Here is a 27,333-nt window from a genome sequence, read left to right on the forward strand (position 1 = left end):
GGGCGGCGGGCAGCCCGCAGCCAGCCCCCCCCCCCCCCCCCCCCGCCCGGCCCCGGGATGCCCGGCCCGCCGGGGGCTGGGGATGAGGGAGGAGGGGGGGGGGGACACGGGGACAGAGGAGGGGAAGCACGGCCCCGGGGCGGATTTTGGGATAAGGCCGCACTGGGCGGCCCCGGGGCCGGGGGACCCAATCGCAGAAGCCGTCGGGGCTCGGATCCGCCCCGTCCCGCCCCGGTTCCCCTCCGGCCGCTCGGGGCCGTCCCGTCGGGGCCGCTCCCGGTGCTCGCCGGCTGCGGGATGCGGGCGGCGGCGGTGCCGGTGCTGGCGGCCGTGCTGCTGGCCGGGGCTGCCGGGGGGCTGCCCCGCGCGGGGCTCCTGCCCCACGGGCCGGCCCGCGGAGACCTCCGGCTGAGGCCCGGCGACGACGAGAGCTCCCCCGCCGTGGCCCTGCCCCGAGCCCTGCGCCTCTACGGCCGCGCCGCCCGCCGCCTCTACGTGAGTGCCCCCCCGGCAGCTCCCCCGCCGCCTTCCCAGCCCGCCCCCCCCTGCCCGCCAGCCGGCCTTCCGTCCTTCCCTCCCTCCTTCCGTCCCTCCATCCCTCCGTCCTTCCATCCTTCCATCCCTCCCTCCCTCCATCCCTGTTCCTTCCACCCTGCTGCCTTCCACCCCTCCCTTCCCGCCCTCCTGCCATCCCTCCCTCTCCTCTCCTCTCCTCTCCTCTCCTCTCCTCTCCTCTCCTCTCCTCTCCTCTCCTCTCCTCTCCTCTCCTCTCCTCTCCTCTCCTCTCCTCTCCTCTCCTCTCCTCTCCTCTCCTCTCCTCTCCTCTCCTCTCCTCTCCTCTCCTCTCCTCTCCTCTCCTCTCCTCTCCTCTCCTCTCCTCTCCTCTCCTCTCCTCTCCTCTCCTCTCCTCTCCTCTCCTCTCCTCTCCTCTCCTCTCCCATCCCTCCCTTCCCTCTCCTCTCCTCTCCCATCCCTCCCTTCCCTCTCCTCTCCTCTCCCATCCCTCCCTTCCCTCCCTCCTTCCACCTTTCCCTTCCCTCCCTCCTTCCAGCTCTCCCTTCCCTCCCTTCTCGCATCCCTCTCCTCCCTCCCTCCTTACATCCGTGGCTCTGCGATTCTGTGATCTCTTCCCTCCCTCCCTCTCCTTCCACCTCTCCTTTCCCTCCTTCCTCTCATCCCTCCCTTCCCTCCTTCCTCCCATCCCTCCCTTCCCTCCTTCATTCCATCTCTCCCTTCCCTCCTTCCTTCCATCTCTTCCTTCCCTCCCTTCCCTCCCTCCCTCCTTCCACCTCTCCCTTCCCTCCCTCCTTCCATCCCTCCCTTTCCTCCCTTCCCTCCTTCCCTCCCTCCCTCCTTCCACCTCTCCCCTCCCTCTTCTCTTCCCCCCCTCCCTCCCTCCCCCTCCCCACCCCTCCCCACCCCCCCACTTTCTCCCCCCATCCCACCCCACGCCCTCTCCCCCTCTCCCCCTCCTCGCCCCGACCCCACACGTGCCTTGTCGCCCTCCGTCCCCGCGCCTCCTCCTCCGCACCTTCCCCCCCGGCTCCCCGGGGCCGCCGAGGAACAAGAAGCCTTTTTCCTCCGCAGCTGTTCCCCCCCCCATGAGCAGCTGGGGCAGCCCCCGAGCCGCAGCTCACGGGGGTGCCCGAGGTCTTTTGTTCCCCCCCCCCCGGCCGCACGGGGCCGCGCGGTCTCGGGGGGCCCCCCCCCGACCCCGTGCCGTGCCCCCGGGGGACGGCGGGCGGGAGGGAAGGGACACGGGGAGGTGCCCCCGCGGCTCCCCGACACCTCGCGCCCTTCTCCCTGCAGGTGGGGACCAACGGGGTCATCTCCACCCAGGATTTCCCCGGGGAGCCCCAGTACGTGGACGACGACTTCCCCACGGACTTCCCCGTCGTCGCTCCCTTCCTGGCCGACCTCGACACCTCCGGCGGCAGGGGGGACATCCACTACCGCCACGACACCTCCCCGGCCGTGCTGAACCAGGCCGCGGGCTACGTCCAGGCCGGGTTCCCCCGCACCGCCGGCTCCTTCGTGCCCGCCGGCGTCTTCGTCGCCACCTGGGAGGACGTGGGCGCCTACCAGGAGCTGGCGCCGGGCGCCGAGCCCTCCGCGCAGGTGAGGCACCAGTCCTCCCCGCTGGGACCCAGACACGGACGGCGGGTCCGGCGCTGGAGGAGGCGCGGAGCTTCCCCTCTCCACTCGTGGCGGCCTCGCGGGCTCTGTTTGCTTTGCCGGCGGGCAGAGGAGGTTTGGAGGCTCTAGGTTGTGCCAAACCCAACGCTGCGCGGAGCCCGGCTCAGCCGTCCGTCCCCAAACCTCTTGCTGGTGCCTCGGGGCGAGCGTTCCCTCCTGCCCGGATACCCCCAGCAAGGATCCGGCCTCCAAATTTCCACCGCGGGCCGATTTTGGGGTCGGGCGGGCGTTCCGCCTTCCCCACCCCGGTACCGAAAAGGCTCCTGCGTTGGCGTTGCCTTCCCGCGCTGGCGGCCGCGGGGTCTCCCCAAAAAACGCCGCATCCGCAGCTGGGACGGGAGCCGGTGACCTGCCACGGAGGCAGGAGGTGACGGTGACACCCTGCCACCGGGAGCCGTCCCTGATTGTCCCCAAGCTGAGGCCCCCGTGGTGGCGGGCTGGGGATTGCTGCGGCCAGGCGGGGGAAGAAAGCGAGGTTTGGAAGGAAGCGAAGCGCATTTTTTTCCTCCTATTTAAAACTTGGGAAAGCGGCTGAAGAAATGCCATCGGAGGCCTCGCGGCGACCTCGCGGCCATCAAAAATGCGGCCTCGCTTTCTCGCCCTAATTGTTTTTTTCCTCTCCGAGCGCTTGGATCGGGTTTTAAGCTGAGACAAGCCTTGCTCGGGAACGAGCCGCTCGATGCAAGGTCTGGTTGAAGCAGCACGGAAACTCAGCTCGTGCGCGCGCTTTGCAGGGCTCCCCCTTGCAAAGCCCACCCCCGAAGCAAAAACTGCTGAAAACCCCAAAAGCCTAAATCCCCAAAGCCTCTTTTATCTCCCTGAACGTGCCGTGTGTTGGAGCGCTTCCCCCCCACGCTCCGAAGCAGGATTTGGCCCACGGGCCGTCGCCTCCCATCCGGGGAAGTTGCGGCTCATCGCTCCCAGCCTGGGCTCAGCCGCAGGGGCTGGGGGCTCCCGATCACGCCCCCCGGGGACACGCTCCCCGTCCGTGCCGTGACACTTCCCAGCCCGCGGCCAGGATTTAGCTGCTGGGAGCACAAATCGCCCTCTCGGCTGGAATTCGCCCTTTGCGGCTCCTCGGGGCCGCCCCTGCTCTTTGCCCCGTGTCCCCACTGTCCCCCCCCCCCCCCCCCCTCCAATGTGTCACCAGCCAAAAAATCGTCCCCCGGTCACCGCCGGGCTGGCTGCGTGGGGGAGGAATCCGGCCCGGGGGGGGGTCACCAACCCCCCCCAGTCCCCGGCAGCCTTTTGGCTGACTCTCCGCGGGGTCTCTGAATGCCCCGAGTGTGCGCCGCCGACAACGGGGCTCTTTGTGCCTGCTCGGGGTGCGTGCGGTGCCGGGGGCTCTCCGGTGGCTAGTAAAAGGGTTGTGCTCGGAGCTGGGGCGGCCGAGCCGGCGGCTGCGGGGACGGCGGGAGCACACGTGCGTGTTTTTTCCTGAGGAAACCGAGCTGAAATTGTTCTCCCGGGGAAGCTGGGGGGGGGGGTGGGGGTGGGGGGCGCGGGTTTTCCTCCGGTGTTAATGGGAAGGTGGAAGGGGGGCTGGTGGTGGTGGTGTTGGGCAGGGTGGGGATGGGGACGAGGGGTGCAGCCAGCCCCAGGGGTGGGTTACCCGGGCGGTGAGGGTGCAGGGCACGGCGCGGGGCTGTCACCCCGCTGCGTGGCGGTTCCAGGGGGCCTTCCATCCTCTGCTGGGGCTCCTGCGGAGGATGGAAGGTGCTGAGCGTCCTCGCAGCGCATAGCACCCGGGTTTGGTTCACCCAGGCAGCCCCTACTCCTGGGAGGTGTCTGTAGGGTGACGGGGGGGGCTTTTTTGGGGAGGTGCTGCCCCACCTGCATGCGTTTCGGGGCATACCCCTGGCCCCTGCCTTTGGAGGGCGCAGGGTTTCTCGGGATCCTCCGCTGAGGTTCTGCCCTGCTGACGTCCGTTTGTCCCGCTCTCCTCTCGGCAGCTCAACACCTTCCAGGCGGTCATAGCCTACGACGAGGAGGACACCTACGCCATCTTCCTCTACCCCGAGGGCGGCCTCCAGTTCCTGGGGACGCGGCCCAAGGAGTCCTACAACGTCCAGCTGGAGCTGCCGGCCAGGGTGGGCTTCAGCCGCGGGGACAGCGACGACGGGAGGAGAGAAGGGCTCTTCTACAGCGTGGCCAGCACCGAGCAGGCGCTGAGGCACCTCGAGCGGTGCGTGGGGCCGCGGGGTGGGCAGGGGGAGCAGGGGTGGCGGGGGGTGCCCCGGCTGCTGGGGCTGTGCAGGCTCAGGGGGTGCCTGCGTGGAAACTAGAAGAGGCAGGGGAGCGAGCAGTGGGGGAGGAAGTTCACTGGGGGGGGGGCTCAGCACCACGCGTGTGGAAGCTTTTGGGGAGCAGATTTGGCTTTCGGACAGAGCTCTCCTCCCTGCGGCCGGATTTATGGGTCCGTGGTTGGGGTCCTGGGTGTCTTTGGTGTGCCCGCGCGCGTTTGCAACCTGTGTGCACGTGTGTGCGCAGGGGGAGCAACGCGGGGGTGCCCGGCGTGTGGGTCTTCCACGTGGGCAGCTCAGGACCCCTGGAGCACGTGGAGCCGGGGGGTGGTGAGGGGGCCAGCCCCGGCACACCGCAGAGCCCCGCAGCGCCCACGGAGCCGCCGGCACGACCCGGCTGGGCGCCCACGTCACCGCGTCCCCGCCACCGCGGCCAGCCGAGCATCGTCCCCGCGGGGCTGCCCGCGGCCCCGGGGCAGGAGCGGAGCCGCCGGCTGCAGCCCGACGGGGACACCCCGCAGAGCTACCCCGCAAACCCCGCGTCCTACAGCTCCGGGCACCACGGCGTGGGCGTGGAGGAGGATGTGCATTTTAACGCCGACGGTGAGTGGCCGCGGCCCCGCCGTGGCGAAAATCGAGCGGGGGACATCTCGTGGCGGGCCGGTTCCTAAAAAAAGGGGTCTCTTTGCTGCGGGTTTGCCTTTTCCTGAGCGGCAACGGGTTGGCTTTGCTCCTCCGGCGCGCTCCTGGAGCCCAAACCGGGTGCCCAGGGGCTGCTCGTGGCCGTGCAGCGAGCTGCGTGCGCCAGGCAGGGAGCCTTGGGGGTGGCTCCGTCCCCACGTCCCCAAACTCCCCCCCCGCTTGTCCCCAGTGTTCACCTACAGCGCGGGCAGCAAGGAGACGTGCGCCCGGCACCACGGGCGCTGCTCCCCGCACGCCTTCTGCACCGACTACGCCACCGGCCTCTGCTGCCACTGCCAGGCCTCCTACTACGGCAACGGGCGGCAGTGCCTGCCCGAAGGTACGGGGCGCAGCGGGGAGGGTGTGTGGTGCCCCGGGGGGGGGCGGACGGTGCCAGGGCTGCGCTTTCTCCCTGCCCAGGGGCCGTGCATCGCCTGAACGGGAAGGTGAGCGGCAGCCTGGAGGTGGGGAGGATGCCCGTCCGCTTCCAGGACGTCGACCTGCACGCCTACATCGTGGGCAGCGACGGGCGAGCCTACACGGCCATCAGTGGGGTGCCCGCGCCCGCTGCTCGCGCTCTCCTGCCCCTCCTGCCCCTCGGAGGGCTCTTCGGGTGGCTCTTTGCTCTCGAGGAGCCCGGCTACGAGAACGGCTTCAGCATCACCGGTGAGCGGGGCTGTGGGTTGGAGGTGCTCCCCTCGGGGTTGCTGGAGATGCAGGGTTGGAGACACCCTCAGGGTTGGGGTCGCCGTCACCTCCCCACTGCGTGTCACGGGCTCTGCTGGGTCTGAAAACCAATCCTGCTCGTTCCCTCCTCCTGCCCAGGTGCTGAATTCACCCAGAACCTGGAGGTGACCTTCTACCCCGGGGAGGAGCAGGTCCACATCACCCAGACGGCCGAAGGCTTGGGGCCAGACAACTACTTGAGCCTGAAGACCCACATTCAGGGCCAGGTGCCTTTCATCCCGGAGAACTTCACCGTCCACGTCGGCCCCTACAAGGAGCTGTACCACTACTCCAGCTCAGGTAGGAGCTGTGGTTTGCTTATCCCGTCTTTTTTTTTGCCCGTGGTTTTGGCATCCCCGATGCTGTCCACATGTGCCGCGCTCAAGTCAACCCCCAAACACCCCATTTCCAACATCCGAGATGGAAATCAGCTTTCTCCGGGTTCCTGTTGCAGCCGTGACGTCCTCAGCCCACCGGGACTACGTCCTCACCTCGGGGGCCGCCAACCAGACCCTGTCGTACCGCCTGCGCCAGAACATCACCTTTTTGGGCTGCCCGCACGCCCGCGGCCGCCTGCCCCCGCTCCAGCGGCTGAGCGTGGCGCGCGCCTTCGCCCTCTACGACGGCCAGGAGCAGGCCCTGCGCTACGCCCTCGCCGGCCGCATCGGCTCAGCCCACGGTGAGCACGCTCCTCTGGCCGTGCCAGGTTGGGAGCGGGGGTCTGGGTTCCTCCTCCCAGCAGTTTTTCACCCACTAACGAGCCCCCCGCTGCCCCGCAGACGATGCTGAGACGCCCCCGGTGAACCCGTGCCACGACGGCACGCACACGTGCGAGGCGACGGCGCGCTGCCAGCCCGGCACGGGGCTGGGGTACACGTGCGAGTGCGCGGATGGCTACCGGGGAGACGGACGGGGCTGCCAAGGTGAGGGGGGGGGGGCTCGGTGCACCCCGTTCCCTCTGGGGCACCCGCGGTGGGCAGAGAGCCATTTGGGGTGCTGGGATGTGCCGCAGCATCGCGACACCCGCTGTATGAGGAGCTCCTGGAGCTGCACGGGGGATGTTGGTGGATTATGGGGGGGGGAACTGAGGTCCCAGGGGGTCTCTGGTGCTGGAGGAGGCTGGGGAAGCGTCCCGGGAGCAGGGTGGGGATGGTGGAAGTGGCAGCTGTGGGATGGGAGGTTTGGGGTGAGATGGGCGGTTTGGGGCGAGATGGGCGGTTTGGGGCGGGATGGCCGGAGCACGCAGCCCCCCAAAACAGGGGCTGTGGCGGGTGCCCCACCACGGCCGGGGTTCCCGGCGTCTCCCCTTCCTGCAGACGTGGACGAGTGCGGGGAGGGCCTGAGCCAGTGTGGCCCCTTCTCCGTCTGCCTGAACGCGCCAGGCAGCTACCGCTGCGAGTGCCGCAGCGGGTACCGGCTGGCGGAGGACGGGCACGCCTGCGTGCGTAAGTGCCAGCCCTGAAATTCGGGGCGCCGCATCCCCCAACCCCTCTGCCCCCTTGGGTTCACCCCCACCACCCCATAACCCACATATCCCCGCAGCACTGGCGCTGTCAGCTGATCCCTGCGAGGACGGGAGCCACCCCTGTGCACCAGGGGACCGGGCGCGCTGCCTGCCCCGCGCCGGGGGCCTCCCTGCCTGCGAGTGCCTGCCCGGCTACACCGGAGACGGCCGCGACTGCACCGGTACGAGCGGGGTGCCCGGTGCCCACCGGGTGGTGGGGAGGTGCTGGGTGCCCTGCCCCGGCTGAGCGCTCCGTCCCTTGCACAGACGTGGACGAGTGTGCCGAAAACCCGTGTCACCCCGCCGCCGCCTGCTACAACACACCGGGCTCCTTCTCCTGCCGGTGCCAGCCCGGCTACGAGGGCGACGGCTTCCAGTGCACGCACGGTAAGGTGTGGTGCCCGCCTCCATGCCACCTCTACCCGGGGCTGATTTTTTTCCCCAGCCTCACTGCCCCGTGCCGCGGCTTCCCCAACAGCGCAAGGCAGCACGCAGCGGCTGACGCCGTGCGAGCACGAGCGGCTGTACCCGCGGGTGCCGGGGCACGCGGCGCAGTGCGACGAGCGGGGCGAGTACCGGCCCCTGCAGTGCCACGGCGGCACCGGGCACTGCTGGTGCGTGGACGCCGCGGGGCAGGAGATCGCCGGCACGAGGACGGCACCGGGCAGCACGCCGCCGCGCTGCGGGAACCCAGGTCAGTGCCGACGGGAGCGGGGAGGGGAGGCAGGGTGGGTCCTGCGGGATTTTGTTGGCGTTTCTATGGGATTGGTGGACGTGTAGGTGCTGGGCGAAGCATCTCCCGGCACTACTGGTGGTGCTGAGGGTGCCGAGCGGGGGCTGAGCTCTCCCTGCCCCTGCCTGTCCTGCGTGGCTGCAGGGTGGGGACGGTGGGGCTGCAGTGAGAGGAGGGGACCCTTTCCCAGGGCATGGGTGCTGGGCACCGCAAGGGGCACCCAGACCTTTAGGGCACCCTGGCTATGGGGTTACGGTGCTGGTGGCCATTGGGGTGCCTCCTGCATCAGCCTGGAGTGAAGGGGGCTGCGGGGGGGGGCATCCCCAAGCCCCCTGGCACAAGCAGAGCCCCTGGAGCCTCACCCGGCACCCGCAGCCAGGGGTGCCCGGCTGCTCCAAGCTGGCACCCCCCTGATCCCGGGGCTGGGGGGGGCTTCACCGCCGGCAGGGTCCTCCCAGCAGCTGACGCCGTGCGAACACGAGCGGCTGTACCCGCGGGCGGTGCCGCCGGGCCCCTCGCCCGTGGGCGACGGGCACGTGCCGCAGTGCGACGAGCGGGGCGGGTACCGGCCCCTGCAGTGCCACGGCAGCACCGGGCACTGCTGGTGCGTGGACGCCGCGGGGCAGGAGATCGCCGGCACGAGGACGGCGCCGGGCAGCACGCCGCCGCGCTGCGGGAACCCAGGTCAGTGCCGACGGGAGCGGGGAGCACGTCCCCTCCCCAAATCACCCCAGCCCCGGGGTGCCCCTCCAGCATCCTCAGTTAGGGTGGAGGCGCACCCAGCAAGGACCGGGGGCTCTGGTAAATCCCCGAGCACCCCGTCCCTGCCCGTGGGACCCGCGGCGTGGGTGGGGGGGGTGGTGACCGTCGCCCTTCCCCGTGCCAGAGCCCACGGAGCGGCCCCCGAGCATGTGCGAGCGCTGGCGGCAGAGCCTGCTGGAGCACTACGGCGGCAGCCCCCGCGGCGACCAGTACGTGCCGCAGTGCGACGCGGGGGGCCACTTCACCCCGCTGCAGTGCCACGGGGACAGCGGGTACTGCTGGTGCGTGGACGAGAGCGGCAGGGAGATCCAGGGCACGCGCTCGGAGCCCGGCAGCCCCCCGCCATGTAAGAGCTCTGGGACCCGGCACCCTGCGTCTAACCCGCCCCCGTCCAGCACCGCTGGGGCGTGGAGGCGAGCGGAGGACGCTCTGCGAGCCATCCCCGTCCCTTTTCCCCCCCCCCCGCCCCGTGCTGTGCCAGGTCTCCCCAGCGTCGCGCCGCCGAGCGTCCGGCCCTCACCGCGGCCCGACGTGTCCCCGCCGGGCACGGGGACCTTCCTGCTCTACGCCCAGGGGCAGCAGATCGGCTACCTGCCGCTCAACGGCACACGGCTGCAGAAGGAGGAGGCGAAGACCCTGCTCTCCCTGCATGTAAAGTATCGCGGGTGCTGGGGGTGCGGGAGGCCAGCGAGGAGGAGGAGGAGGAGGAGGAGGAGGAGGCAGAACGCTTCTTCCCTTCCCTCCAGTTGGCCCCCAGTAGACAGGCAAGCCCCAAACCGGGTCGGTGGCAAGGCGAGGGTGCACCGGCACCCTCAGGGCTCCCCTGTCCGGAGTCGGCTGCGACCCTACTGCAAAATTTGCCTTTTTCCTTCCTCTGACTCTTTTTTGGAGCGTCTCCAGCCAGGCCAGACCGAGGGAGAGTCTCCAACAGCTGAGCCACGACTCTCGCTGTGCCCTGGGGAAACGCAGCGCCGGTTGCCAAGTATTCCCTTCCCCATCCCAGGGCCTCGGGCTGGCCTCGCTGCTGCAGGAAGCTCTCCTGGAGCCGAAGGGTTTCGGACCCATCTGGCCGTGGGTGTGCGCCCGCAGCAGCTGGCCTGAGAGCCCCAGCTGCAGGAGGAGCCTGCGGGGTTTTCCCTGGGAAAAGGGCTCTGAGCATCTCTCCCCGTTGCTGCGCCTCGTGGAGGGTCCCGGGCAGCTCCCGGTGCTGGCTGCTGGGCGAGGCCGTCACCGAGCCTCGTGGCAGGATCTCACCGTGTCCCCTCCCACCCCACCAGGGCTCCATCGTGGTGGGGATCGACTACGACTGCCGGGAGAGGACGGTCTACTGGACCGACGTGGCCGGCCGCACCATAAGCCGGGCCAGCCTGGAGCCCGGCGCCGAGCCGGAGACCGTCATCAGCTCAGGTGCGTCCCCTCCACCCGTGTCACCCGCCCAGAGCCACCTCTGGTGGCTCCGCGCCGCTTTGTGCCCGTCGCGGCTCCAGGGCTGTCCCGCTTTGGGGTCCCGCGTCCCCCGGTGCCGGTGGGGGGCTCCCGGTGCCGAGCTGGGCCAGGAGCCACACGTCGCCTCCCGCAGGGCTCCTCAGCCCCGAGGGGCTGGCCGTGGACCACCTGCGCAGAGCCATGTTCTGGACCGACAGCGGCCTCGATAAGATCGAGCGAGCCCGGCTGGATGGCTCCGAGCGGCGGGTGCTCTTCGACACGGAGCTCGTCAACCCCCGGGCCATCGCGGTGGACCCCGTCCGAGGGTGAGACCCCATTTCTTAAGGGGTTGTTGTGGGGCTGCTCACCTCCTAAAGGGTGCTTGAGGTGGGACCGGGGCTGACCGGGGCGATTCACTGAGCCAGAGGCGCTCAGCGGTGCCAAGACCCCTCCTGGTCCTGGGAGCTGCTCTCCTCCACCGCACCCCCCTAAGAAGATGGGCTCTGTCCTCCCTCGCCCTCCTTTTCTTTAATAACTCTGGGTTTGGCTAAACCTGCTGTTTCAGCATCAGGATTATTTTTAAAGGCTTTGAACCACGCTGCTTGAAAACACAAGCTGTGCCCCTAGGGTGCTGTTGCAATACCAAATGCGCTGCTCCCAAGGCTCTCCCTCATCTAGAAGCTACGGCTCGGGTCGTAAACACGTTTGACATCATTCTGGTTTTACTTCTAGAGGTTTTTTTTTTTCAAATCGAATAAAGAGCTCTTCCAGGCAGCACGAGGGGGAAAACCAAGCCTCTTTCCTGATAAGACCCGGCCACGAAGAGACAGCCAACGCTCCCCCTCAGCCCTTTTGGGTGCGTGCCCTGTTTGCTCACTGTGTAATTATTTCCCAAGCAACCTCTACTGGACCGACTGGAATCGGGAAGCACCGAAAATCGAAACGGCCACGGTCAACGGGGCCAACAGGAGGGTGCTGGTGAACAAGGACATCGGGTTGCCCAACGGCCTGACGTTCGACCCCTTCTCCAAGCTGCTCTGTTGGGCAGACGCAGGTAACTCTCTGGGGACGGGTCACACACCAAGCACCGAGGGAGAAAACCGCTTGTGTGTGGCTTTGGGGGTACCTGCGGTCCTCTTTATCCCCTTCTGCTGGCCTTGTCCGGAAGATTTTCGGTGTGACGGGGTTGGGGGACCCGCAGCACGAGTTGCTTCCGCGGCCTTAGGCTGAGAAGCTGTTGCAAAAAAATTGCTGAACGCAGTTTTTGTTTGCTTTTTGTGGCCGGGTAACCACCTCGCCCGTGAAAAGGCACGAAGAACCTGGAGTGCACGTTCCCCGACGGGGCAGGCAGGCGCATCATACAGAACAACCTCAACTACCCCTTCAGCATCATCAGTTACGCCGACCACTTCTACCACACCGACTGGAGACGGTAAGGGAGGGAACCTGCTCCCCGCCGCAGCCAGAGCTGAGCGAGCAGCTTACAGGGGGGAAAGAAAAATGCAAAACGCCGTCCCCAGCCCGCTCCCACGTCCTGGAACCTCACCAGAGCGCTGCCCTGGGTCTTCTGCAGTGCCACGGTCAGCAGCAGGCACTTGTAAATCTTTCTTAAGAGCACAGAACAAACAGCTGTTTAGAAACAACCCCAGTTCCCTGAGAGGGACAGAAATTGCGGTGTTTTTTTTTTTTTTTTCTAACTAGGACTTGGCACAGGGTTCTGGATGTAGATTAGGTCAAGGAAAAGATACTGTCCCCGGTCGTTCCCTCTCCCCCACCACCCAAGGCACCAGGGTCATCGGGAACTCGCCTCTTCCCGCTCCAGCTGGAAGCTCTCAAAGCTCCAGTCAAATCTTAGCAGATTACAACAAGCACTCTTGCCACACTTGGACGAGGCTCTCGGGGAGATAATTTGCCTCCGCGATTCCGTGTCACCAAAAAGCAGTGCAGGGAATGAGCTGCGTGTAGATCTTACGGGGCAAATTCGCCTTGCTCTGCAGGTGTTCGGACCGATCGTTTCAGCTGCCTGTCTTAAAATGCACGTAGATGGGGTTAAAAACCAAGAACACACAAGTAAAGCACTTCTCTATCAACAGGGATGGCGTGATAGCTGTCAATAAGGAAACTGGCTCCTTTACCGACGAGTATCTGCCAGAGCACCGATCGCATCTCTACGGAATAACCGCAGTTTATCCCTACTGCCCTGGAGGTAAAACCCCAACGAAACCCAATCCTTTTCTTTTGCCTGGCAGCTGTTACACGGCAGACGTGCTAAAGGGATGAATTTCTCTCTGCAGCAAGGAAATGATAACCGCAACTTCAAGAAACAACAATCTTTGCACCCCAAAGAACTTCAGACCCAGAAAACTGTCACTGCATACAACTGAAAGGGAAAACCCCTTAACCAAGGCCAACGAAGCAACCTACCTTCCTGCAAAAGATCATCGTGTATTTTTGAATTTATACCTCAAGTCTTTACTACTGTATTTTTTTTAAAGTGAAAAAACATTGATTTATTACAAAAAAATGGTCCTGTGAATCCTAGGCCGTTACTCTAACTCTTGCTTATGCAAGCAAATTTAAAAGGATAGCTTTCTTATTCAAATGTTTTATTTTATTGGGAGGATAGATTAATTTCATTAGTTTGACAATCTGACCAACAGGTCCTTTTAACCAAAAATAAGCACATCGGGGAAGCTTTGGATGCAGTATCTTGCTGGGTCTCAGTCATCTACAGCCCTGAAGACTGTATACGTTCAGAGAAGTGTGCAGAACAGTTTTGTGATACAGCAAAGGCATGGGAGTTTGTTTTTTTTTTTCCGGAAGACAATTCTGTATTTTCAACACTGCCTCAATGCATGTCTTTTAGTATTTATATTAGAAGAATATGCTAGAAGTGATCTGTTCATGCTTGTTGGTTCTCCTGAGTGCCTTCATAGACCTACCCACGGAGACCAATACATGTTCAGAAATACATTTTAAGTTGTAATGCTTCACTTTTTCTAGGTTACTTCAATAATTGAATAAAATGGTTGTTTTACGTTTCCCTTTGGATTTAAGTATGTCAGTTGTAAGGTGGATTGTGGAGAAGCAGCGAGCAAGCCAGGAGCAAGCTGTTCACATGGCAGGACCTCAGCAAAAGAGGAATCTCCAGAGCCTTTATGAAACACTCCCTTCTCCACACAAAGCCAAACACAAAGAAAAAAAAGCCATATTTGCCAACTCAGAGCTAATGAGAACAACTTGCTTCTACTTCCCAAACTTCATTTATTTAAAGAAAAACGGTAACTCACTAGAACAGTCAGAACTCAATTTCCTGTTTTCTTTCATATCAGTAAAATAATATCCATTTCAAACTGCATGCCAGACTTGTAGAGTTGCACATAGTTCCTAGCTGTACTAAGTACACAAGGGACTAAAAGCTTTAATCCCTTTATCTCCCAACTTTCCCCAGTCTGTGGTCTGTCTTGGGATCAGCAATAATTGCCTGAACTGCTACGATCGCTTCGTTAATTTTTGTTTGCAGCTCTCGGAGCTCCTCTATATGCAGCAGTCGCAGAATTTGGGCAGCTTCGTTGATAACGGCATCTGGGTGAGTTGCAAAAAGAGAAGCATCAAGCATTTACATCTGACTCGAAGGTCTTGAGAACAGCTTAATCTAAGTTAACACTGTGCGGCTCATTCATGCCTGTAGTTTCCAGACTTGAAACAGGAGCTCCTTTCTCAGGAATTCTCCCTGCTGCTAGAGAGGGGCAGGGTGCTCTGCAAAATCTCACTCGGCTTTGTGCAGCCCGTGCCGTAATCCCCAGCCAAGCTGGGTCAGTACGAAGCACTCCAAGTAGTAACCCAGTTGTACGCGGGGCAAAAGTGAAGCCAGACTAGTGGAGCCCGTGCCACCGGACTCTTGCTTGCAAAAAACTCTCAGGTCAGGCCAATTTGCACTGCCTCCTGTTACATTTAGGTAAATCAGGTAGCTAGAACACGGGAGAAGCACAGAGGTCCTCTGCTGGTAGGAGTAAGGTTGTACAAGACAACAGTAACGAGGCATTCCTTCTGGGTGCAAATGTGGCTGTCACTGAAGCATTACTCCCAGACTATATAATATATTCCACAGCTAAGATTTGTGCTTTTTTGTTCCAACACAAAATGCTCAGGAGTGCTCATAAATAAGCTGGGAGGGAGCAATTCTTTCCACTACAGGCTTCCAGAAGAATCACGCTTTTTTTTTTTTTTACTGTACACATTATCTACATATTTGACAGTGATCTACTTTGACAACGACAAGCACAGCTATTTAGAAGTAACATGAAGCGAGCTGCTTACCTCCTGTGTCAAAACCAAGAATGTGCTTTTCTAAAGCAACAGGCAAACCCTTTAAAAAGAAAGAACATGTTCAAATGCAATTAGAAATGTCATTTTGCATGCCTGGAAAATAAAATCAAGTATTACACCAGATAACTCTGGAGGAGAGGACACAATTTTTTTTTTTTATGGACACACAACAACTTCAAAAAATCATCACACTTGATTACACGACTGCTCGTGCGTCCTGAAACATCAGACACAGAATATTAATAATGAAAAACCTTCATCCTTAACAATATTCCCCTACTTGTCGAGAGAGTCCCACTGAATATACGCTGCCCATGGTCAATCCTTAAAAGGCTAACCAGCTGTACTGCAGTAGAACACCCAATACAGCAACATCCCTAACCAGACACAAACAAAAAGCACGCACAAACTAGGCTTTCTTGGTAACTATTGCATTTAAACAGCTGCCAGATTTCAAAGCATTGTCTGATTTGGAAGCAAGCTGTAATCAAGTGAGTTTCTCAGGCACTGAACTGGCAGCCTCCATCAACGTCCTCCGAAGCATTTTCTCAAGCGCTGAGCGTAGGAATAAATCTAAACGCTTGATTTTCTAAACACTTGCTCTATAAAACAGCGCAAGTAGAAGTTTTATAGTTTTATTAGCGGTTATTTATAAGCATTGCTCTATTTCTTTTACCCTCTTCAGCTGTGGAGAAGTTGTCATGGTGAGTGAGCGTTCAGCGTATTTCAGCATACACAGAAATTGATTTAAACAATGAAAATCTTAGAGGTTGCTTTTACCGACTATGTAACTTCTCAGCATTCGCCTTGCACAACAAAAACATCCACGTTCAATGCCATTAGTTTCTACAGTGATGGGGCTACAAACCTCCTACGCAGTGAGGTTTTCTTTTAAAGGGTTATATAATCTTAATATAAAGGGGTATATATATATATGTGTATATCTATAAACATACATCTATATAAATATATATACATAAATATGTATAAAGGGGTATATAATCTTAAAAACATCTGCATGAGTGCACGCTATTGCTAAAATTTAAACAGCCTGTTGCTAAGAATACTGCTAGTGCCGCTTCAGACAGAAGCCAGCAGTATCAGACCATAGTATGCTTTAATAGCTTTATATTTAAGACTGCGAAGACCTCGTTGCCACCTTAACACGTTTCAGGAACACCGGAGTACTGATTCAGCCACTTCTCTGCTGACAAACTCCCCAGGGCAGGCAGCCCGTTGTGGCAGGCTCCCCTGTTGCAGGCACCTCCGATGCTGAGCGACCGATGCTGAGTGACCGCAGTGGCACCAGGAAGCAGCCGGTCTCTTCAGACACCCCTTGCTTCCCCTGTCCTGCTCCCCCACCCTGATGTCAGCTCCCTTTTCACGCTGCTGTCTGCTCCCTCTGCTGGAAGCTGCCCTTGGCAGAGCAGTGGCCGCGGCCCTTCCCAGCCCCGCAGCGGTCTTGTAGCGGGCACTGGGCTGTCCCGGCACCCGCTGCTGCCACGACCAGAAAAGGAACGTGTTCGTTTGCACAGTGCACAGGCAGAGAAACGAAGAGCACCTTTCCAGCTGTTACCACGCAGAGCAGGTCATTTCACAGCCTCACTTTACCCGGAAGTTTTAAATAAAACCGCTGCACAAAATGCTTGCAACGGGCCTGACCACGGCAGGCATCTCCTCTGTAACTGGAGCTGTCGACAATAAAACTAGATACCCTGGGAGCAGAAGGAGAAGAGTGTCCAGATCTCAAAGAAGGGGGGAAAATGTACCCCCTTTATTGTGCCTTTAAACCTGTAGCAGGCACAGCCTCCAGGAGCTCCCTTACAGTGATCCTGAAGGACTGCTTCAACGGCATTTGTTGCACCTGATCCTACCTGGGATACACTCATCAGCTAAGGGAAGAAGCCTAAGACAGGCTCAGAGACTGTTGGTACCAATCTGAATCCTGTCCAGATACTGAACTGCAAGCCATTCAAAATATTATTTTTTAAAACCTGTCTTCCTTATCTTTAAAACCGTAGCTTGACAGCCCGAGATAAATCTCATTTTATTTTGTAAACTGCAAGCACAGCAGTGGAAGTGTCCTCAGCATACATATCCCTCAGCGAGGACGCTTCTACGTCTATTCTATCGTATCCCCACCGTATCTTGACATTGCCAAGAATATACAAAATGTCATGAGATGCATTAAGTCCTCAGCCATGCAGAAGTCAAACAATTATAAGTCTTGACCCTGGAAAGAGTTTAATACACAGTGTCACTGGCTGGTATTCTGACCATTACCAAGCCAGCCAAAGCCAGGAGCAGAGGTTTATTTTCCCGAGCTCCTATCCCGTGACCCAGCTGTCCTCACTGGTTTAGATATTTTCTCCATCTACCCAGTGTATTACGATACTGATGATCACTACTGGCACAGAAAAAGCTGTTTCCCTGCCTCCAACCCTCTGCCTTTTCACCACCTCACTTGGAAATTAATAATCATCACAAGAACATGCTTCCAGTGACGTTATCACACTCGGTGACACCGGGACATTTCAACCAGACCACGCTCTGAGGACCTACCGAATATTGCTTTTTGTTATGAAAAAATTCATTGATCCTCAAAGATCTTCTGCCAAATGTGGAAAATCCCGTTTTGGTCCCTGCATGTCGGCTTTGCAGCTATGCAAACAACAACAAAGGCTTGCCTTTTGTTAGCAGCAGTTAAAGAAACTAAAACGAATACAGCGATCCCAGCTGCTTTTGTCTTTTCCTGCTCTTTTATATCTTTGGATATAGGAGTCCAAAGCTCTGATTTACTGTTCCCAAGGCTCCTGGCAATTACTGACTGCACTGTGTTTCTGAGCACCTGCAGTTGCCACTTAGTAAACACCAGAAGCAGCATTATGATAACAAATAAAGCACGGGCTGCTCTGAACAGCTGCCAGAAAAGATGAAGGGACTTGCCCTCTTTGACCAGACCCAGTTGCTTTAGCAAGGACATTTCTAAACACAATCTGCAGGGCAAGGGAGGCTCCCTGCCTTGGCTGCACCCGATACCCGACGCCAACAGCTGCTATGCCAAATGCTGGAGAACTGGGATGTTTAAGAAATGACAATCTGGAAAAACAGTCAATTCACAGAGAATCGCTGGCGCGTTATTCATCTGACCCACAAACAACGTCTTACAGACAGCTCGTTGTTAAGAAATAATTCTGCAGAATCTGAGGCTTAATTGTAGACGTTTCCCTCGCCGTTTCTCACTTAGGGGGAAGGGAGAGAGGAGCTGGGTGACCGACATCCCATTCTTCAAACGCATGAGACTTGAGCAGCAAAACACTCCATACAAGGAATGCTTCACCTGCTCACGCAGCCAACCCTGCTGATTCCAAGGAAAGCGAGGGCATGTATTTCTTTGGACACTGTGGTCCTCCTGTGATGAACTGTAACCCTTTAGCGTACACTAGGATGGGAAAACAGCTGTTCACATGTGGTATTGTACACGTACATTTTGTACACAACTGAGCCGAGAGCTCTGTACGCTCCCCTTTGGGTCTTCCAGGTTCAGAATTGGCAAAGCAAAGCAAGTTTTCAGCACCCAATTAAGTGAAGTGTTTAAACAGCACCCACTTAAACAGAGATGGCAGGCATCGAACAATTAACACCGGACTTGTGCGCTGTATATACAAACCTCCTTGGACTGATTGGCCTTCGCTATGGCATCCTGCGTCAAGCGCTCTTGAACCAAAATGCGAATCGCCTAGGAAAAAACATTTAAAGGCCAGAGTCATTCATTTACGTCTTGATGCATTTCGCAGAAAATCCACGGGAAAAGGAGCCAACATTTTAATGCAGCATAACCACAGCTTTGTGAGAGGCTTTTGGAAAACTCCTTCGGACCTTACACCCCTGCAAACAGCACTACTCCTCGTCAGGAGCAGCTTACGCAGGCAGAGTCGGGAAGGTTAACCAAAAGAGGTGAGGACGCCACACTGTTCATTTCAGCCACCACCGGGCCAGAAACTGCAAAGTACTAGGAACAGCCAAGAAAGTTTGCCATTCCTAAATTGAGTTAGTCACGATCCCAAAGCAGCAGCATTTTTATTTTTGAGCTTACGCTGCCTGGATTACACTGTTCCACCTCTAATGCCGCAACAATACAGCTTCTTCAGGAAGGAATTCCCCCTACAGGGATCTTTTAGTAGGTACTGAGCCACCTTTCACATACAGAGAAACCTGGAACGAGGCTACCCAACCAGGCTTTAAAAAGACAAGAACAAGAAAATATTTATTTCTAGACACAGAAACAAAAAGAGTCTTATCAATCCTGCTGCTCATCTGTTTTTACTGGCTCCAGAACACAGCGCAAAATCACACTGAGCTATTAGCTGTGATACCTACAGCTGCAAATGCCTCCAGAAACAAACAAAGAAATACCAGGCAGGCATTCTTCCACCGAAAAACACTTGGTCTGTCAAACACACTCTGCAGACCTTCCCTGATGAATAGCCGAACGTGACAGAAGCAGTCATGCTGCTTCATGTTTCCCCCCCACGATTTCTCCTGGTTTTGTTCACGATTAGAGCGGAGACGTGATCCTAAAAAGCTGGCAGCGAGCATTTCTAGAAATCTAACTGAGGGAATTGGCCTGGATATAAGAAGTGATTTGATAAGAAGCTTAGCTTTAAATTCCAGCAGTGAAAGCAGACCTCACACGGGAGAATCCTGAGTGGCTTTTACATTAGAAAAAGCGTGTAACTGTGTTACATAGATGGTTTGTGACCAACTTCCCAAATTGCAAACAGTAAAAGGGGGGGATCCAAATACCTCTCTGCTTCTGGCCAAGGTTTGGCCAGATGCCTGCGTCAGGCTCGCACCCTTCCGCCTTCCCTACGGAGCCATTCCAGAGCGTCTAAGGCTGAACATGCATCATAATCTCTATGTATGGGCATTGCAACGGGCAACGTGGTGTAGAATTCAAGAGTTCCACTGACACATTTCGTTATCATCAAGCCCTGAAGGCCAGCATTGCTGTTGTTTGTGCGACAGAAATTGTTATCGCAAGAATCTGTTATTAAGGCAATTAAAAGGAGGAAAATTCAGGCTTGTGGTTTTGTCCAACTACCTCCAAACAAAAAAAGAAAAAGTGAGACTAGAAATGCCAAAAGAATGACAAAAATGTAAATACTTTCATGCAGAACACACACTCTGGGTTGTTAGTACCAAACAGGTGGACCCAGATAACGGTTGCTAGCCTCGAGACACATCTGTAAGAACAGCTGAAGGAATTCTGCCGGACAAGGGCTGAGATCACGCTACAGACCCCCAACAGCACCATTCACTGGGTCTCCTCTACCTCGTATCCTTTTTTACTTTATTGTTTTATGTTTTTTTTTTGTTTGTTTTTTCTTCATGGGTTTGGAGAACTGAGACCTCCACCTCTCTTTAAGGATTTGTAAAGGATTCAAGGGCTTTTTGGGGAAGCGAAGGAGGACACCATACTGGAGAAAAGGAGAAGGTACCTGACAGGATAACTCTAGGTCATCATTTCCTCAGGAACCCAGGCTAATACGATGATGTGTTACCTGTTACAGACTTACACCACACAAACTTCATCACCCATTCACTGCATTAGTTTCTCCAAGACAAATCTGGCATGTTGTAACGGATGGGCATTATTCTCTTCTTGTTCAGCGAAATAAGCTTACTTTGGTGCCAAACAAAGCTAAGTGTATCTCCATATCACGGCATGATCACGTAGGAACTCTGGATTGCCACCACCTCACTAAATACAGGGCTTGGAGAACACAGCCTCAACCTGAAATTTACAGGTAACAGAATTCCAACACTAAGTCACTAGTTTTCCCAAAGTCACAAGAAGAGCTTTACAAAATTAATTTGCTTATTTACTGCATTTAAGGGCCATAATCAGCTGTTAAGAATAAACTAAACAGACTTTGGTAGTGACAAGGAACAAAGGATTCATAGGACCCAAAAGTCATGAGGAGGCAGCATCTAACTGTGGCTTCTCCCTGTGTTGTTTTAAAGCATCCTTTGCATCCCTTAACCTCTGTTTTCAAGTTTCTCTTTTCATTTCTAGAATTAGAATGCAATGCTAGCCTTCAAGTGTGTCCATCAATATTTCTGAGGTTTACAGAAACCTCACAAAGCAACTTCTGCTAACCTAGAGCACTTCAAATCCTGAACAGCAGTTCTCAGCTAGCATTGCAATTCCAGGAACTCAGCTACAATCAAACTGTTTACCAAGATAATTAGCCCTGCATTAATTTCTGTGATTTATACTGCGTGTTCTTATCTACTTGAAAAGGCACAAACTTTCTCTTTGTTCCTAAAGAAGTCATAGTTATCAGTAAATGTGTACCACAAGGTACCACATGCACAGGAGCCACTGGGTAACAAAAAGAGAAGAAAGGAGACCTGAAAACCGTGAAGCTCACCTTAAGCATTACCAAGTAATCATCATGTCGCTGGATCTGAAGCAGATTAGCCAAAGCCATCACTCCAGCCTTGAAATCAGGATTATTCACTGTGAAAAATAACAATGAAAACAAATGATAGTTTAACTGGCTGCAGAAGACAATTAGCTTCCTGATTCCATGGTATCAGATTGCCCTCAAGCGTGCAGGCCACACAGACACAGCAGCAAGCAACCACTTGGCCACCACAGCAGTAACAGAAGGGAAGCGATCGGTTTGGTGCAAGGCTGAAGCCTGCACACGGTTATAAAAGGTACAAAGCAATGAAAGTGGGCCACTAGGCTTTGTAACCGGGTTGCAGAACCCCATCCAAGCACAAGCAGCATTGCAAACAGCATTGCTCCCAATGCAAAGCACGTTACACACGTCCTACTACAAAGGAAACCAGTGTTAAGGCTTTGAGATTAGAACCTATCGTGAAGACGCTCTCTTTTAGAAAGCTTTCTACCTGCGCCTGCTGGCTGGGAGTAGGGCCAGTCGCTAGCTGTCTTTCTGTACAAGGAGTAACGAGGGAAGATTTGGGGGATTTCAGGCTATTTTTAGTGGCTGCTTTCCCACCAGTCCTACTTGTTGCAAACATGCCTAGCCATCAAGAAAGATAGTGGTCACGAGGAAAAGGTAAAAAACCCCCAGCTGCTTCCTCACTGCCTGCTCAGAGCCCTCCCAACTTCTTCGCACCTGCTCAAGTCTCTGGGTACCTCATTCTGCTGGGAGATTCTGTGCCCCTGCCCTTCCCCAAGAGGGAAAGGTCTGCACCAGTGCACACCCAGAGACCTGGTATTCGCAGGGAGCAGCTTCTCTGTCCTTCAGAAGGAATGCAGATACAAACAGCTGGAGGTAACTTTCAGAACACTGTTCACAGAGAAACAGTTTGGGACAGCATTAAGAAGTATATGAACCCCGCATTCCTAAAGCTTTAAACGTGGCTTTAAAAAGTTGGATGTATCATAGTACAGCAACAACTTAAAATCCAAAGAACTTGATGCAGGCTACAGAAGACATTTGTGTACGACGCAGCCATCATATCCAACGCTGTTGCACACTTACCATCCAAGTTAATCAGCGGTTCTGCGTTCTTTGCTGTATTGTCAGTATTTTTAGCAGCATCAGGGGTAGAGTCCTTATACTTGTCAGCTGTGAAATTGAGAAGCAAACACGATCACTGTTGGGGCTAATTAAAAGGTAACTAGTTAGAAGTTTAGAGCCAAACTTGCTGCATTTTTGGGGTGCGGCGCACGCCCAGGAGCCTGCTGGCTGATAGGCTGCCATTTTGGAGCCCCTCGCTAAACCCCCCACGAAGGCTGCCGTCCTAGCGAGCTGTCCTAACTGCTCCCACCCACCCAGATCTTACCACATACTATCCAGAGCAGCATCGGAGCCCGCTCCACACTTAAGTCATGACACTCTTCTCGCGGCCTCCCAGAAGGCAGCTGGACGAGCTGCAACTTCCATCAGTTCACCTAAGACGGGCCCTTTGCCTTTAGCAGCGGCACACGCAGGGATCAAGAACTGCGGGCTCAGGGTGGTTCTAATCAGCAAACAAACCGCTTCCAATGCAGGCTGTGTTTTACAGACTGCAGCATTCAGAGACGCCCCACAGATGTGCTTTTCAAGCACTCAGAGGCAGAACCTCTGCTGTTTCCTCCATCTCCACGTAAACCTGAGTCCCAGGCAGCTCACTTTCTCCAGCATGGCAGACTAAGAACCAGCTTTGTGGACTGCAAGGGTTTACACCCCATCCTTGTCTTGGGCAGAGCTCAGCCCTGCAGCAATTAAAGGTAATGGAAAACAGCACTCTGCCTATTATAATGTTTGCAGTAATTACATTTGTAATGCACAGCATTCCCCCTGTAACCAAACTGCTGCTGAGGCTCCATTCAACTCTTTCATACCCTTGTCCCACTTCCCAAGGGTTCAGGATCTGCTCCCTGTGGAATGAGGGTTTAAGAATAACTTATCTGAATGCGTGCACTATTAAAGAAAAAGCCCGCCATAGACTTCGGAGTAAGTTCTCATAAAGGCAACACCACAGGGAGAAGGGGATAAATATATACCACGGGTTTGCCTACACCCAGAAACAGAGCAGGAAATGTGAGTACGGTGCTGCGCTGTCCCACAGGAGCTGAGCTGAAGGGAAACAGTTCACATCTGAATATGCTGCCAAACCAAGCACGTGAAACTGCATTTTTTTTTTTTAAATAAAACAATATATACTTTTGACATTGTCTTAATTTGGCAAACACTCCATAACACTGAATAGCCAACCAGGTTTCCCCACCAACGTGAAACGCTGGAGGAGTTCATCATACCGTTATCGCCATACTCGAGCCTCACTGCTAAGCCAAGGAGCCAGTCCACCGTTTCTTGTCGTTCCTGTACTTTGAAGGGACAGTTTACATCTTTCATATACTGTGGGGCAGAAAGAGGAGAAAAGGAACAGGTGTTATTGACTGGAAGGAAACACTCGTACGGATTAGCGAGGAGCACAGAACTGCTTTGTGAACAGTCCCTACGGTTAGAATTATTAACAAGAAGCATCATTACAGAACATCCTGCTGCAGCATCTGATCCGCCTGAGGCACGTGAGAGTGCCTCACTCCACAGCTTGCTCCAGTCTGCCATTTAATAACGGAACCTGCTTTTTTTTTGTGGGTAACTGATGCCATTTACCATCAGACTGACAACCGGGAAACCCAAAGACACTCCTTTGCTCTCCGTTCTCTTTACGCAGGGAGCAGAGGCGAGGGGGAGAAGGACAGAACCGAGTACAGCAAAACTTCCCACCTAAAGCAGGAAGGAGGAATGACGCCACCCAAAGCTCTCAGAAGACCGGCATCGAGGTACAACAACGCCCTTAAACCATCTGCATGAAAATCAGAGGATTCTGAGGGGGCAGCACAAGTACTTTTTCCCTTGAGGGAAAACTGCGTGCAATAGGGGAAGACAAAGCGAGGCTGGGACGCACACGAGCTGGTGAGCTCTGCTGGCAGGCACGCAGAGAAGGGCGGTCTGGCCTCACCAGGAAAGATTACGTGGAACGGTGCGGCACAGGGCTGTAGCTAAGTACCACCGACACCACAACGGTACCAGCAGCCAGTAATCGTGGTATCACACACGCCGAAAGCTCAGGGCACTACCCTGGCATCAGCTTTGGCACTGCGCTTTGGGCTTCCACCAGCAAAGCACGAGCGCTGCAGCTCCAAACCTCCTGGGCAGCGAACGAGGGTAACGGTTCCAGGAAAAACGAGTGAGATGGACGGGCAGCGAGCATCAGGAGCAGCGTTTTCAGCTCCTCCTGGGGCCGCTGTGAGAGAAAGGAAGCGGGAACGAACACAGAACCAGCCTACGGTGACTCAGAGTGCTCACGAGCACGCAGATCGCTCGCGGAGCCATGGCTGCTTGCCACGCTTCGCACCAGCAGCGGAAAATCATCTAACAGGAGGCGCGGAGTTGAGGTGCAGCAGCTTTACTTCAGCCTCTCGCAAAGCCCGTACCAGCCTAACCCAATTTCATTTTGGTACAGAAAAACCGTAATGCAGAAAAAGCTGTTTGTTTGCGGCCAATTTCAACAGCTAAATCAATCCGGGCAAGAAAGACTAGGACAGAAGCTACTGCAAAAACACGGCAGTGCGAAAATTACGCACAAAAATCTCTACCATCTTAACTCCTACAGCTTGGCTTCAGTTATACATTTAAATTCCCAGAAATTGAGAAGTTCAGACACAGGGCAAGTGTTCAGTCGTTCACATTCAGGCACTGCAGAAGCCGTGAATTGTCACTGACATACGACATGTTTATAGCTTAAGTTTGTGCTTGGAACACCAAAATACCTTTTCAAATGATTTGGGCCAGTCCTCGCTGTGTATGTTCCTTAAATTCCCTCGGTCTTCAATCTTGTAGTGCCTGATTTTCTGGTCTTCAAGCCAGACGATGAAATTCCTGAATTCTGTTTCATCTGCAGGGAGGAATAAACAGAACAAAAGTCAACCAACACCTTAAGGGCAAAAACAAGCCCCTAAATTCTGATCCGATTCATACAAACCCGGGTGCCCCTGGGCACTTTCATTTATTACCACGAAGAAAGATATACCTAACACTAAAATCACGTATTCCAGGATAACCTCTGACCAAAATTCAACAGTGGGAGCTTTTTCCACTTTTCAAGTTGCTTTGAATGGGCTACGGTGGACAGACTACACTAAAAGGCATCAGCCAAAATACTGTTTTTATTAGGAAATCAATTAGAACTGTTACTAAGCAAAGAAGGAAAAGTGAAACAATGACACTGAGAAACTCAGCTCCTAACTCTGCTGCCCAAACACGTCCCATGCCGCAACAAACCCCGGCCTGCGCCAAAGAACAACGGGCACACATCCCGTGACCGCGCAGGGGCATTTTCTTCCTTCCTTCTCTGTTGCATCAACTTTTCTGGGTTGTTGACCCAACATTTCAGCCCTCGGAGCTGGAGCTCCACAACACAGAGGCTGCGCTCCGAAGATGCTGGTACCAGACAAAGCAATTTCTTTGCACCTGTGCTTTGCAGCTCTCGAGCACCACCAGCACCTCAGGAACCAGCTGATATTTGGGCGCTGGATGAGTTTTAATATCCTGAGTTAATGAGGTTAATAACCACAGCTCAGACTGGGGTAAGCACACTGGTTATCCCAGCAGGGACGAGGACTGTATCAGGGACTATTTCTACCTATCAAGGGTGTCTTCTGCGTGACCGAGGTGTCCTGCTGCCACTGAAGGTGGTGTAAGAAACACAAGGTCACAACATACGTGAACTAAAGCTTTCAACAACAACTTTTACAGCTTCTACACGTACGTGAATTACAGCTTTCAGTAACTTTTACAACTCCTACACGTCCTACTGCCACTGAAGGTGGTGTAAGAAACACCTGGTCGCAACATCCGTGAATTACAGCTTTCAGTAACAACTTTTACAGTTTCTGCACTGCCAAAACAAACCCTTGAGGAAAAAAAAAACGCCAACTACAAAGAGCTAAGGGTGCGCGACAACAGAAGACGACAGCAGATGCGCCTGGAAAGAGAGACGAGCCCTGAAGCCAAGCCGTTAAGCAGCCGACCCCCAGCTCCCAGCAGCGCACCCTGGCTCTCTGTAACATTTGTTTCAGCGCCCTTTTAAGCGAAAAAAACCGCATATACGGCAAAAGCAGCGCGCCGCGCCCGGAACGAGCCGCCCGCCGGGCCTCAAGCGGGCTGCCGGGGCTGCGGGGCACCCTCCGGGCCCCGAGCTCCGCACCGCCGCCGGGACGGGCCCGTGAGGAGACCGTGAGGGAGCCGGGGGGGGCCCGTGAGGGGCCCGTGAGGGTGCCGGGGGGGGGCCCTGAGAGCTGCCTGGGGCCCTGAGAGCTGCCTGGGCCCCTGGGCCGGGCCGGGCCGCCGCGAGGCCTGCGGGCACGGAGCCCCGTCAGGCCGGGAGCCCCGTCAGGCCGGGAGCCCCGTGAGGGGGAAGCGGAGCCCCCCGAGGGCTCCCGTGGCCCCTCACCCCTACAGCTGAAGCCGCCCGGGTTGTGGTAGTCGAGCGCCGAGAGCTTGCGGCGGAACATGGCGCCGCCCTGCCCCTGCCGCCCGGCCGCACCGGAAGGACCGCCCTCCCCGCCCCGCTCGCTCTCTCGCACGGACGGCTGCCATTGGTCCGTGCGGGGTGAAGGGCAGGAGGCGCTGCCAATCGGGGAGCGGGGAGGGAAGGGAGGCGGGCCTCTGGTGGGTTCATGGGTATGGGGGAGGGAAGGGGCGGGGCCTGGGGAGGGGGCGGGGCTTTCGACGAGGGGCGTGGTTTGATAGGGCGTGGTCAGAGTAAGGGGCGTGGCTGGTTCGGGGGCGTGGTCTGAGGGGTGGGCGTGGCCTGCGCGGGGTTTGCTGCGGTGCGGGGGGAAGGGAGGGGGAGGGAAAGGGGGGGAGGGAAAGGGAAAGAAAAGGGAAAAATGGGAATGGGGAAAAAGGGGGAAAAAGGGGAGAAAAGAAAAAGAAAAAGAAAAAGAAAAAGAAAAAGAAAAAGAAAAAGAAAAAGAAAAAGAAAAAGAAAAAGAAAAAGAAAAAGAAAAAGAAAAAGAAAAAGAAAAAGAAAAAGAAAAAGAAAAAGAAAAAAAAGAAAAAGAAAAAGAGAAAGAACAAGAACAAGAACAAGAAAAAAAAGAAAAGGGGAGAAAAGGGGAGAATAGGGGAGAAAAGGGGAGAAAAGGGGAGAAAAGAAAAGAAAGGAAAAGAAAGGAAAAGAAAATAAAAGGAAAA

The 27,333-nt window shown here is 56.2% G+C and overlaps 2 protein-coding genes across 2 annotated transcripts; one reads left to right on the plus strand and one right to left on the minus strand.

The window, feature by feature from the left end:
* Positions 1–211: 211 nt before the first annotated feature.
* NID2 (nidogen 2) lies at positions 212–13,313 on the plus strand. Its single transcript, XM_083838896.1, has 22 exons — positions 212–495; positions 1,810–2,118; positions 4,149–4,381; positions 4,687–5,042; positions 5,311–5,460; positions 5,541–5,786; positions 5,946–6,146; positions 6,301–6,525; positions 6,626–6,769; positions 7,163–7,291; positions 7,389–7,532; positions 7,618–7,737; positions 7,829–8,044; positions 8,531–8,767; positions 8,970–9,191; positions 9,327–9,496; positions 10,123–10,252; positions 10,425–10,596; positions 11,167–11,324; positions 11,579–11,702; positions 12,364–12,476; positions 12,565–13,313. The coding sequence occupies exons 1-22, from the start codon at positions 298–300 to the stop codon at positions 12,573–12,575; spliced, it is 4,008 nt and encodes a 1,335-aa protein (XP_083695022.1). The 5' UTR covers positions 212–297; the 3' UTR covers positions 12,576–13,313.
* Positions 13,314–13,514: 201 nt separating this feature from the next.
* Positions 13,515–26,741, minus strand: RTRAF (RNA transcription, translation and transport factor). Its single transcript, XM_083838897.1, has 8 exons — positions 26,588–26,741; positions 24,906–25,030; positions 23,385–23,484; positions 22,123–22,209; positions 21,037–21,125; positions 18,270–18,338; positions 14,591–14,639; positions 13,515–13,855 (listed from the first exon to the last, which is right to left on the minus strand). Exons 1-8 carry the CDS (start codon positions 26,646–26,648, stop codon positions 13,701–13,703), a joined length of 735 nt encoding a protein of 244 aa, XP_083695023.1. The 5' UTR covers positions 26,649–26,741; the 3' UTR covers positions 13,515–13,700.
* Between the last annotated feature and the right edge of the window lie 592 nt (positions 26,742–27,333).

The sequence above is a fragment of the Anser anser genome (genome assembly GCF_964211835.1).
Source record: "Anser anser genome assembly, chromosome: 5".
NCBI classification, from domain to species: domain Eukaryota; kingdom Metazoa; phylum Chordata; class Aves; order Anseriformes; family Anatidae; genus Anser; species Anser anser.

Coding starts and splice junctions, on each gene's coding strand:
- RTRAF (XM_083838897.1), bottom strand. CDS start 26,648: ATGTTCCGCCGCAAGCTCTCGGCGCTCGACTACCACAACCCGGGCGGC. Junction 23,485..24,905: donor GGCCCAAATCATTTGAAAAG/GTATTTTGGTGT, acceptor TCTGCCCCACAG/TATATGAAAGATGTAAACTG. Junction 14,640..18,269: donor AGGCCAATCAGTCCAAGGAG/GTTTGTATATAC, acceptor TTCTTTTTAAAG/GGTTTGCCTGTTGCTTTAGA.
- NID2 (XM_083838896.1), top strand. CDS start 298: ATGCGGGCGGCGGCGGTGCCGGTGCTGGCGGCCGTGCTGCTGGCCGGG. Junction 5,461..5,540: donor GCGGCAGTGCCTGCCCGAAG/GTACGGGGCGCA, acceptor CTCCCTGCCCAG/GGGCCGTGCATCGCCTGAAC. Junction 7,292..7,388: donor GGACGGGCACGCCTGCGTGC/GTAAGTGCCAGC, acceptor ATATCCCCGCAG/CACTGGCGCTGTCAGCTGAT.